General features: G+C 41.8%; 4 protein-coding genes across 4 annotated transcripts; 2 read left to right on the forward strand and 2 right to left on the reverse strand.

Annotated features, from left to right (window-relative positions):
• Window positions 1-235: 235 nt before the first annotated feature.
• K450DRAFT_221920 (uncharacterized protein) lies at window positions 236-1398 on the reverse strand. Its single transcript, XM_051585811.1, has 4 exons — window positions 1090-1398; window positions 828-1018; window positions 715-726; window positions 236-626 (listed from the first exon to the last, which is right to left on the reverse strand). Exons 1-4 carry the CDS (start codon window positions 1245-1247, stop codon window positions 496-498), a joined length of 492 nt encoding a protein of 163 aa, XP_051448604.1. The 5' UTR covers window positions 1248-1398; the 3' UTR covers window positions 236-495.
• Window positions 1399-2698: 1300 nt separating this feature from the next.
• Window positions 2699-4720, forward strand: K450DRAFT_221932 (uncharacterized protein). Its single transcript, XM_051585812.1, has 9 exons — window positions 2699-2993; window positions 3070-3179; window positions 3253-3349; window positions 3411-3658; window positions 3734-3777; window positions 3843-4018; window positions 4098-4245; window positions 4317-4403; window positions 4477-4720. Exons 1-9 carry the CDS (start codon window positions 2913-2915, stop codon window positions 4542-4544), a joined length of 1059 nt encoding a protein of 352 aa, XP_051448605.1. The 5' UTR covers window positions 2699-2912; the 3' UTR covers window positions 4545-4720.
• A 21-nt stretch (window positions 4721-4741) lies between these two features.
• Window positions 4742-6751, reverse strand: K450DRAFT_221936 (uncharacterized protein). Its single transcript, XM_051585813.1, has 4 exons — window positions 6124-6751; window positions 5676-6002; window positions 5205-5602; window positions 4742-5140 (listed from the first exon to the last, which is right to left on the reverse strand). The coding sequence occupies exons 1-4, from the start codon at window positions 6345-6347 to the stop codon at window positions 4896-4898; spliced, it is 1194 nt and encodes a 397-aa protein (XP_051448606.1). The 5' UTR covers window positions 6348-6751; the 3' UTR covers window positions 4742-4895.
• Window positions 6752-6858: 107 nt separating this feature from the next.
• K450DRAFT_221944 (uncharacterized protein) lies at window positions 6859-11134 on the forward strand. Its single transcript, XM_051585814.1, has 20 exons — window positions 6859-6898; window positions 7004-7129; window positions 7214-7433; window positions 7491-7682; window positions 7737-7886; window positions 7950-8087; window positions 8155-8212; window positions 8272-8330; window positions 8405-8726; window positions 8814-8954; window positions 9025-9172; window positions 9254-9405; window positions 9473-9544; window positions 9609-9770; window positions 9874-10101; window positions 10184-10402; window positions 10473-10544; window positions 10605-10766; window positions 10826-10897; window positions 10958-11134. Exons 2-20 carry the CDS (start codon window positions 7020-7022, stop codon window positions 11062-11064), a joined length of 2784 nt encoding a protein of 927 aa, XP_051448607.1. The 5' UTR covers window positions 6859-6898; window positions 7004-7019; the 3' UTR covers window positions 11065-11134.
• Window positions 11135-11242: the final 108 nt, after the last annotated feature.

Consider the following 11242-nt stretch of genomic DNA (forward strand, 5'->3'; position numbering starts at 1 on the left):
TGCACAAGTGTATTCTGACCCGGGCATGGTTCGGGTCATAAGATTTAATAATGCCCATACTTTGGCAAAATACGCTGAATTTACCTAAACATGGTGATTTTAGGACTGGAAACCGAGAACTCTAACTTCACTGATCAACTAGACAGAGAATAAACGAAAAGTCAAAGAAAAAAGGCAAGGTGGTCGATTAAGGTGGGCATTATGGCGTGAGCTCATGCCAAAGAGCAATAAAAGGCAACGCCACCCAAAGGCTTGCTGCTGAGCGGAGAACTTAGGAGTCGAAGGCTGCGTAAGATTTGCAGCCAAATACGTTGTATTTCATTCTATTTGAAAAAGGGAAAGGAATTTCTACACAATGCATTTGACTGAAAATATTCCATATTAGAAGCACCAAAGTCAAGTGAATATTTTGGAGAATACAACGCTTCGAATAACGAAAATATGCGTATACATCAAAGTCAAACAGAAAGGTGATTTTGAGTAGTATTCTCTCAATTAGTTTTGGGGCTTGCTGGGATAGTACTTGGACTTGGCGCAGTTGACAGTCTTCCAGGTAATGTCAAGGACACCAGTATCCAAGTTACCGATCTTTTGGAAAGCACCAGGAGTGAGATCGATAGCCTTACCTGTTAGAGTTGGAAAGGGAAAGTGGGTTAAAGAAAAGTTTCTAACGATATCGGTAACATTGAGGCCGCGTCCAGGCGTTACACTTACCAACAATACAACCTGATTGGTGATGCACAAAAGTTGATAGATTACATATGAGTATTAGTATAGAAAGATTTTTTGGAGGGGAATAGAGAAAAAGGGAGTTCTAAAATACTTACCAGCACATTTATCGACGATCTTGACAACGACGCTCTTCTTGTTAGCCTTGTTGGTGATCTTCATGCACTTGTAGCAGTTCTCAAACTTCTTCATGGCCATGGCACCGATCATGGAGTGGACAGAGGCACTGTAAGGAGGAAGACCGTTGCGATCATAGCAAGCAGCGTTCTTCAAATCGTTGCCAGAATACCTAGACGACGGCGAAAACATGTTAATGTGTGTATTGTCAACCGGGTCATTTGCTGCATTGAGATTATTTACCAAGTACCGCGATTGCTACGCTTCTCAAGGGAAATGGTGCTGTTGGTGTACTCGGAACCCATAACACGGGCAAGGCCACGGCCTTCGATAGCTTGGACAGGGCTCAAGCAAGCGATGAACAAGGCAACGCAGGCAAAAATGAAAGTAATGGGTTGCATTGAAGCGATTCGATGGAGTTTAGATAACCAAAAGTTGATGTTGAGGTTAAAGGTTAAACTAGAAACTTTCTACAAAGTAAGAAAAAGGAATGTGTTGGGAAGGAGAGCAAAAAGATGAACTTTCACATCTTTCACTCAGCCTGGAGGGTCGTTGTTTCAAGGCAAGTCGGCTCATGGTAGGACAAATACCACAGTTCTTACAGGCTCCGACTATATTGGACTTTCACTCAAAAAACCACAAAATGGCTAAAAAAACCGAAACTGCTAACAAGCCCGTGTAGATTGCCTTTTTATTTTGACTTACCTTAGTCTGACTGACCTACTCTAATTTGCCTGCCTGGTGAACGATGCGACGTGTGGTGGAGGGGGGAAAAGTGAATGAGCTAAGTTTGGACATTGAATGTTCTTGAAATTCTTTGGACTAAGGGGACTAAATATATGACAAGTATAGCCACCTCCACATGAATGCACTCGCCGTCGCAAGCCGATCCTTTGTACTTCTTGCTCTTATCAAGAAGTAAAGAATCAAAATTGGCAGTGAGCCTCGCACGTTTTGGTCTCGTTGTACAGAAAGTTCGAACGCAGGTAGTAGCTATTTGGAACATTGATCCTATCAAAATACTTCTCTTGCAGCTTCGATTCCGGCAGCAACATATTTTACCGTAAAGGGTTCAAGGAGTTATTAAATCTGCATGGCTTGTAAACAGCGGCTATGTTGTATATTAACTACAGGGTTTATACATCCCATCTTGTATCGCCGACAGAAAACCGGACTTGGGTAACGAGACATTTGAAGTTCACAAGAGATCCACCTCTGGCAAAACTCGCTTTCTGCTTGCAGCCAGGACCGCGGTGTCACCAATCTATCTACCTCTAGGCAACAAATTTAACCCCGTCGCTCACCCATCCCTACAAAATTTATCCTGCTGAGGTCAAAGCTCTAGATTACTACCGGATATGACCGTTTGACGCTAGACCTTCGGTTGCTTATATCTAGCTCTTTCCACAAAGTTTCAAATTCACGGTTTGCTGACGATCAAACGACACTAGCTCGTTAGTTATAGACATCGTACATTCTACAAACTTTCATGCGCTTTTCAACAAACTGCAATTGTTGGGTCGATTTCGGTGCGTAATTTAACATCAAAATACAGTACTAGCAAGCAAAAGGTTGCTCTAAAGAATTTTGGCTGTGCAAAGATGGATGTCGGCTAGAAAGAAGGAACAACAATATACTTCTGATATTTCATCAGGCATTCCAAACCAGTGTAGAGTGCCATGCATTTGCAGAATATGGGATCTGAAAACATCTCCTATTCACTTACAATGGTGCTAACGTCAAGAGCTGCGCACGGTTTATGTGCCGGGCTAGCAAGTGGATCCATACCCCGTCAAATGTTTTAAAACTGTATATTGGAGCAACACATTTCGAAACTTTTTAGGAGACAGCTGGTACATAACATGCAAAGGACATAGTGTGGCTCTTCCAAAGTGTACCTTCGATGCAGAATGTTAAGCTTTTTCCTGAATTCGTATTAGGCATTTGTTTGCCCTACTTGCCATTTTTTTTTTTACTTCTCAATTTTCACTAGCGAAGCCCGCTTTGACTACGCTTTGTCGAAAGTTTTTTGAATCCATCCATTTCATCCAGCCGTAATTTACCTCATGGATGATTTCGAGGAACATCTGTCCCCTCGGAAGCTATCCGAATCTCACGCTAGAGAGAGAGGAGAAACTCGGCTACGTGTAGGTGTTCTTAACCACCGCCGTCAACCCTTCAATGCCACGCATTCAATACTGAATCCCCTTTATTGAATTTCAGTTTTTGCCAAGAACAGGCCATTCCATATACTACCTGGCCCTCACATTCATCGAAGCTATCATTGTCATATCTCTAGAAGCCGCTGTGTTTGGTATTTTCTTTGGCACAAAGTTTGTATATCCAGTGCAGGAAACGTTCGAACCTTTGCACCATACTCGATGTTGACCTGTATACTTGTATTAGGTTTAACAGTCCAGACCAACTCGGACAAGGCATTCCTATATACCTCATCATCTTCATCTTTTCACAAGTGTTCCAAGTGTTTTTGGCTTTAGATGCGGTGTGTACCTTCTTAGTTATTACGCACTCGTGACCATGCGAGTTAAACCTTCTACTTTCAGGTCCGAGCCCAAAACACCATCCAAGTTATTGGCATAGTGCTGTTCAACCTTTGCTGTTTCATTTACTCGATCTTTCAGTTCCGACAAATCAACAACTCTATACAAGTACCACCCGATTCACCGGATGCCGCCACATCTGCTTGGCTCGAGTCTGTCATCAGAAAATACATGATCGCCGCTTCTGTCATCATCGGCGTCTGTGAACTTGGTTACTGTTACCTTGGTGCGAGATTGTACCAAGAGTTCGGGTATGTTGAATAAGTCGCTTTTCAGACCTGTCTATTCCATATTGTCCTCAGCTAAACATGTTATGTTACTACTAGTTGGCGAATTTACAAGAAAATCGGAGCTGACCCAGAAATCCGAAGTAAGTGCATAAACACGGAAATGATTGCCGATGTTGATCAGGCTTTTTGACATTGCTGTTCACAGATATGTATCGCTGGTACCAAATTTTTTTGATGCTTTTGAAGCTGGACATCTTCTTCTTTCTGGGATTTTCCATCCAATTCTTGGTTTTGGTTTTGCATTCAGGTGATGTTGAGTACCCTCTGACCATCATTGCTCTTCCTCTTACTTGCTTGTTCCTGCTATTGGCGGTGTACGCGGTTTGTATCATTATTACTGCTCATTAGTCTATCTTTTTTCAAATAGTTAGTTGGTGCTGACAATTGGATATTCTCACAGGTTAAACATGAGTCGAGGCAGTTGATCTATATCTTCTTTGTGGGCACGGCTGCAGCAGTTGCGTATTTCATCTTCAAGATATATCGCATATACGATCCCTCTCAAGCCACGAAATACAAATACACAAAGGACTTTTTAACTTTTTTTGGTAGGGCATGGACGATTTGGGCAACTTTAGTTCTTCTTGTTCACTAACATCGCCTTTTTCTCATTTTACAGCCAGTGTCAGTTTGACGTTATTGATTCTAACTATAGCGAACGGCATAGTATGTTGGTTGAATTTCGACAAGGGGCTGAAGGCGCACTGTAAGTTTTAGTTTGTTTGTCGTTCAAACATAGATCCGTCGACTCACAAATATTTAACTCAAACATGGAACAGTGTTAAGAGACGCACCGACCATGGAGTATTCCAGAAATGCTGGAGACCGAACCATGACGCTGGATTAATCTTGTCTGTGTTTGCCACTAGTGTCATATCAGAAGAGATTTGACTGGGCAAAGTCACTATTCGTTTTACAAATCTAAATCCATCTTGTAATTTTTCTACCTTGGATTATCATACCTTGTTGTAACAGTTTTGCATTATTATCACCCTCTTTATCCCCCTCCCGACGCCTTTCTCCTACTACTCTCCTTCATTGTCAATGTTTTCTTTACTCATCAGTCATAAATTACTGTCTACATATTCATAACCAGTAAAATTGAACGTTTAACCTTTTAGGTAAATCGAAACAATGACCAAGAGAGAAAAAAAAAAAAGGAAGGTATGAAGACGCTAGTTCTCTACAATATAACTATCTAATTCCATCCCTTCCACCGCTTGTTGGAAATCTTTTCCCACTCTTTCCATTTGGGAAGACATGTATCCCAGTACTTGTCATGGTCGATGCTTTGATCAGTGGTGCCAGATGGGCACTCACATCGACAACCCTTCCCGCTTTCTTTGGATGGACAATGTCGGTATTTGTCATGCTGATAGCCAAAATCCTCAAAATAATGAATTTGATCTGTGGTCAAGAATAGACCGGCAGCCAGTGAATGAACTAGGATAGCAAACGTCAATATATCGATACTATAACCTATCTTAGCCTGTATGCGCTTCCTTACCTGGTGCGTCACCCCATCGCTCATAAAAGAAATTGCCCGTCTGATCCAAGTATGAGAAGAAGTCTTGATATTGAGAGCTTCTCCACAAATTGAGAGACCCAATCTCAAAATTGGACCAAAAGTGGCACAAGTTGTATTGGTTCGATTCATCAAGGAAATAGGGAAACAGGGATTTCGAATTTGATTTTCCGGCAATGGCGCTCATACCAAGGTCAATCTTTCTGGATTTCGCGTAATCAAGCACCGTATCCCAAAGCGTAGGGATTGTATCCTTCAACTCTAATAAAGTGATAACAAATCCATACTGTTTCTTGTGCTTCTGCATGTACAAGAATGGATCGTAGGTGATATCGCAAAAGAATCGAACCCCCGGTTCAACACGCCAATACCAATCATAACTATTTCAAGAGAACACGCATTAGTTACTTGTGGTCTGATGACAAACCTATATATTGATGTGAAACAACTTACTCATCCAATAAATGATGCTTGAAGAAGAAGCCAGAGTTGTATCGGCACATATGACGATAGCTTTCACTTCCTCCATAGTAAATTCCTGCCGCATCCATATTCTGACGGCATTCAGCAGCCTTAGTTTGATTGACCCATGACGGGTAGCTCCAGTGCTGTGTAGGGATTTCTCCAAACTCCATTGACGCATGTGGTGCTGCTGCTTTCATGGCTGCTTTGAATTCTTCCGTGAATGGATCATTGTTCAAAAACACGTAAGGATAATTGAAGTTCTTGTTGAACTTTTGTTCCAAATTCTTTATGGTGCCAACCATCTGCTCTTGCTCACTTTTAAAGTTGGATTTAAATCAGAGTGATCAGTATTGAGTCTGTATAGCTATTTTGGGTGTATACACAATGACTTTTTGCCGCGCCTAACCACCAGCTATCAGTCGATCTCAAAGCTTACCTGTTCCTTATCAACACTACTAATGCTGCCTTTGCTTTTTCCGGTGGTGGGTGCCTGCTTATATGCTGCTCCGGTAAACAAACGGGCTCATCGTACTTATCGTAATAAGCCGTAGGCTGCATGGTGTTTACAACCTTTGGATGATCTCCGATCTTGTAAAGAAAAATAAAGACTACCAGAAACGCCAAAGATATAAACGTTTTCCGTGAGAATAGAGACCTCATCTTTGCTGATTGAGGGTTTGAATCCAACCAGGAGATGATTTGCTTGGCTCTGAAAAGTGGTTGTTTCCCGAAACTGTCACACAGGACTGCTTCAATTTTGAAATGCCTGGTTTGCTATTACTTATCGATTCGTTTGATGGTAGCTTTTCCTAAAAATCTAAAAATTTCGTGTATAAAGCAATAATGTCCTTGGTAGACCTGCAATTACAGTTCGACTTCAATTCTTGTCTGTAGTTCGAATGTTGTCCAAGCTCACGGATGATCACAGCCGTTGATGGTAGAGTAAAGTCCTTAGGACGCCTTGAAATATACCTCACTCTACAGTCAAACTCTTCTTATATCAATCAGAAGCAGAATCTTGAGTATAGTCGTCAATATCCTTGAAATAAGATTTCTGTTAAACTTCCTTGCTATCTTGGATGAACTGGCTGGCACATCAATGGCAAATTTCTATGGCCAAACCGGCTGACTTATAAATCTTCAGAACTGACACTGAAACACAATGTTCGGCGTTTGCTCAATAGTGGCAGCACAAAGCACACCTTCACCAGGTAAATGAAGCAGAGTGACAATGCCAAACCTCTGCCATTCAAGGTTATTGTTCATTGACTCAAGTCAGTGATTGCCAACCTAATGCTATCTTTGTTCCAAGCCAGATAACTACACGACCTAATGTCGGTAACAGACGAGAAACTGGTACAGCTACTGCAGCTGGGCTTCGACTTGGAAACCAGTAAGTCAGCTCTCATGAGCACTAGTACTGTAGAGGAAGCAGTTGAAAGGTGAACAGCAAAGACTTTTTTGAGCCACCATATGAGATAGAGTGACTAACAAAAGCTGTTTGGGTGGCAACATATAATGAATAGGATCCTTTCTGGCTCTCAAACTCAAAGCTCCGCCATACACGCTGAGAGCGTGCAGTCGAACAGAACTGCTGAAAGCATGGAAGTCACCATGAACTCTGAAGACTTTACTTCCAGTAGTATCTCGAGTCGATACAGCACAGCCGGTAAAGATCAAGAATACAGGCAGACAGCACTGAGATTAGCCTCGGAGATGAAACGAAAGAAAGTGTTGGAGCAAGAGGTGAGTAATTTTTAAATCGTGCATCCGATATATTACAGTACTGACTCTGGAATTCAGGCACATCGGAGGGCGTTGCAACAAATACATGAGGATCGAGAAACAATAAAGGAACGAAACATACGAAATCCAGGAAAGTCGCAAAAAAGACAAGTTGAAAACTCAGATAGTAATGCTACATCACTGGGTACGCTTGAACAAGTCTCAGCGATTCAAGACAAAATGAAGTTAGAGAAGCAAAGTGAAAAAGAGGTACGCCAGTAGCTAATGTCATTCAAATAAGCAACGCACTTATCATGATTCTAGGCGCGGAGAAGGGTTTTGCAAAGCATAGAAGAGGATAAGCAGACTCGAAAGCGAAGCAACGCACATAAAATAACAAATCCTGCGGAATCGTCTAGTGCCAACCTAGAGAAACCTAAAGTTGTACAGATGGGAGACCATGCGCTTATCCAAGTAAGTAGTACCTATCCTTCTGTTTTCCGTGGATCAACCGTTTTAATGACTTGCATGTGCTAGTTTCGGATGCCAGATGGCCATGTGGAGCGAAAGCAATTTACAGCTGAGGACACCATTAAAACTATCCTTGAATACGCATTGCAAATTCTGTCTTCGAATGATTTTCGGCAAGGGTTGGATAGTCTTCAAATGTCTACCGTCAGTTTAATCACATTTATACTCTTATGCATTGGCTGTAGCTCACACTAGCCTAATTCTTCTGTAGACTTTCCCAAGAAGAACGTACACTATAGCGGATGGCTCCTCAACTGCCAAGCAAACAGGTAATCTGTGATACCCTTTTTTGATCCTAGAGATTATAGTTGACCATTCGAGGCAATAGGATTGGCGCCAAGTTGTACATTAAATGTATCCATAATAGCAAGCGAAGCTCCACCGCAGGTTTGATGTTTTCTAAGCATATACATCTTTTTATATCAGCTAACACGAATGTATGCTCAAATTGATCACAACAGGATAATACATTTGTCGGAAGTGAAGGAACTTCGACTAATATTGATATGGTCATTGATTCCACTGAAAGTTCATTCTTGACTAATGACGATATTAATGAACTGAATGGCATAGATGTCCATACGCTTGGAATGCCACCACAGATGGCCCGCCGAGGTCCATCAGCCCGAGGTCGTAGAGCACGTGGCCAGCGTGGATCTCAGCGTTTCAATGCGAGGACTTGGGGTGGTGTAGGCAGAAGTCTTGCTGACAACGATGATCATTCAACCGGTACAACGGGCGAAGGCAACGGTATACCTGTATCTATCAACCCTCCAATTGAAGGTAATATACTTTCACATAGATGATTGTTAGAACAATGGGTATGAGTCCAGCCATGATGCCTCTCATATTTACCTCGAAATCTTGCAGATCGAGATGCGATTAGGCAAATACGATCTCGGCTGCATGGCAATAAACCGAACGCTGCCATGACTGAAACCAGCAAGGTCGTCAAAAAATCTCAAAGGAAGATCTCATCACTGAGAGACATATGCACATCCGCAGTGGCAGGTAATATTCTAATCTACTTCGTCTCCTTCCTGACGTCTAATGACAAAGCACTCACCAAAAAGTCAAATAGTATTTTTAACCTCGCCAACAAAGCAGACATCTGCTTACCTCAAGCCGCTGGACAAGGTCTCACCCGAGATAGCCGCGGTGCTTCTTAACCATCTTATATACATGAGAAAGCTTGACCGGACTGTACTAAAGCGATTGATAAGCCATTGGTAAGTGTCTTCAGTACTATTGGCCGAAGCAATGTTGATAAAACATTGATGGTTTTACCATTTGTGGTTTCGTCTATCAAGCTACTTGCAAGAATGTGTGTTTGATGCATACTCTTACGCAACGGATTCCTTGCTGGACGAGCTATGCCAATCGGCATCGTCTTGCTCCATTCGCAAATTAAGCTTAAGTGGCTGTGATATCATTACCAGCGCTGGTATTCAGCACATTTATAGTAAGTGAGAAGCAATATTGCTTGCATCTGTTGTTCTTCCACCTCTCAAACTATATACTTGTCACAGCCTTGAGGTATCTCGAACATCTGGATTTAAGCAATTGCAAAGCAACGGACAAATGCCTTGATGCTCTTATAAGTACGTACGGTTTCTTAATCAATTCCATAAAATCAAAAGCTAACAAACCATGCAATAACTTTAGGTCTGCCTAATCTCAATCATTTGTATCTTTCCAAGACAAAGGTCACATCCAAGGGCCTCGAGTATTTCACACAGAATGCTTTGTCCAGAGACTCTCTACAAACATTGGTACTGAATGGATGTCAAGGCGTTGATGGCGCGAATACATTCAGTCTTATTTCAAGTAAGTCCATACTTTTTATACGCATACCTGTCATCAACCTTCCATATTATTTTACTTGGCTTTTGTCACAATTTCATTACGAAATATTAACCACCACTCTTAGACTTTCCAAATCTACTATTCCTCAACTTAGCCTCGTTAAATTTACCATCTCCATGTGATATCCCAACCAGTTCTAGCTTCAAAGCCTTGGAAGCACTGGATGTTAGCAATACCGGAGTGTGCGATGTGGATGTCAGACGGATATTCAGTTGCATGAAAAACTTACGAGAATTTAAGCTGGCTGGCTGTCGATCAATAAGTGTGTTTGCATTGTCGTTTCTTGGGCGAGGTAAGTGAAAATCTATCATATTTTGGCCTTGCAAATCGAGACTACACCGTCATTAATCATTGCTTGTCCATCTGCATGTTAGAATTGGGAAACTTGGAAGACATTCGATTCCCTAACCAAAATCAAGATCTCAATGATTGTCTCATACACTATAGCAAATTGAATATGACCCATTTGGACCTTGGAAACTTCAAAGAGACCAACGACGTTGGCATGCAACACATAGCCAATATGCACCAACTTCGTTTTCTCTCTCTGGAAGGAACACAAATTACAGATGACGGTTTATTACTTCTCAAAGGTAAATTGATATTCATGAGAGAGGCAATACGCAATGCAAATTGTACCAACCTTTCCGTTGATGACAACAGAAATGGAGCATCTCGAGCAACTGTTCCTTGACCGAACAACAGTTAGTGACCGGGGTATAGAATCCATTCGCAGTAAGTAATTATATAATTTATGCTTGCTTTCTGCTTCTCCAGCTAATCAATCATGTTCAGATTTTCCATCTATTGTGGCACTTTCGCTGTCGCACACATTCATTACCGACAAAACTCTACATCTTATCGGAGACCCAATAACGACTCGCTTTACGCGAGTGATCCGGAGCCTAAGTGTTGCTGGGTGCCAAGTTACGAATAAGGGTATAAAGAGCCTGAAGAGTAAGTACTAGAATGGCTATGTCGATTATTCCAGCGCTTGCTCATATACAGTTCCATAGGCATGATCAATCTACATTCTTTGAACTTGGACAGAACAAACGCTAATGTGCGATGCAAAGTCTATTTACAAGGTAAGTCACATACATCCTAAATTAACTTCAAACACACAAACACTAAGCCTTAGAGCTTAGGTTTGGAATATTTGCGACCATTTCGAGTTGCCGAGCCCGTCAATGAGGATGAAACCAGTGACAGTAGCGATCCGGACGCTACGGCCAACGGAATGATACTTTTTTAATTGGTTGGTTCCCTTCATGTTGTCATAGTAAAGGAATAAATCATGGCATAGTCCAAGTATAAAATTAGAATTTAGGGACTGGCGGGGATTGCGTCTTTCAGATGGGTTTCCATCCCTGGAACACACTTGTTCCTGAAGAACGAATTTTTAGAGACGAGTGGTAAAATTTCAGTCTCAG

Source organism: Umbelopsis ramanniana (genome assembly GCF_025399195.1).
Source record: "Umbelopsis ramanniana AG unplaced genomic scaffold K450scaffold_4, whole genome shotgun sequence".
NCBI classification, from domain to species: Eukaryota; Fungi; Mucoromycota; class Umbelopsidomycetes; order Umbelopsidales; family Umbelopsidaceae; genus Umbelopsis; species Umbelopsis ramanniana.

Bases quoted from the DNA above. Each gene is read 5' to 3' on its own strand.
- K450DRAFT_221932 (XM_051585812.1), top strand. From the start codon at position 2,913: ATGGATGATTTCGAGGAACATCTGTCCCCTCGGAAGCTATCCGAATCT. The intron at 4,019-4,097 runs GTTTGTATCATT...ATATTCTCACAG, and splicing joins TGCTATTGGCGGTGTACGCG to GTTAAACATGAGTCGAGGCA. The intron at 4,246-4,316 runs GTAGGGCATGGA...CTCATTTTACAG, and splicing joins GGACTTTTTAACTTTTTTTG to CCAGTGTCAGTTTGACGTTA.
- K450DRAFT_221920 (XM_051585811.1), bottom strand. From the start codon at position 1,247: ATGCAACCCATTACTTTCATTTTTGCCTGCGTTGCCTTGTTCATCGCT. The intron at 1,019-1,089 runs GTAAATAATCTC...GCCGTCGTCTAG, and splicing joins CGTAGCAATCGCGGTACTTG to GTATTCTGGCAACGATTTGA.
- K450DRAFT_221944 (XM_051585814.1), top strand. From the start codon at position 7,020: ATGTCGGTAACAGACGAGAAACTGGTACAGCTACTGCAGCTGGGCTTC. The intron at 9,173-9,253 runs GTAAGTGTCTTC...TCGTCTATCAAG, and splicing joins AAGCGATTGATAAGCCATTG to CTACTTGCAAGAATGTGTGT. The intron at 9,406-9,472 runs GTAAGTGAGAAG...TACTTGTCACAG, and splicing joins TGGTATTCAGCACATTTATA to CCTTGAGGTATCTCGAACAT.
- K450DRAFT_221936 (XM_051585813.1), bottom strand. From the start codon at position 6,347: ATGAGGTCTCTATTCTCACGGAAAACGTTTATATCTTTGGCGTTTCTG. The intron at 6,003-6,123 runs GTAAGCTTTGAG...CAACTTTAAAAG, and splicing joins GTAGTGTTGATAAGGAACAG to TGAGCAAGAGCAGATGGTTG. The intron at 5,603-5,675 runs GTAAGTTGTTTC...CTCTTGAAATAG, and splicing joins AAGCATCATTTATTGGATGA to TTATGATTGGTATTGGCGTG.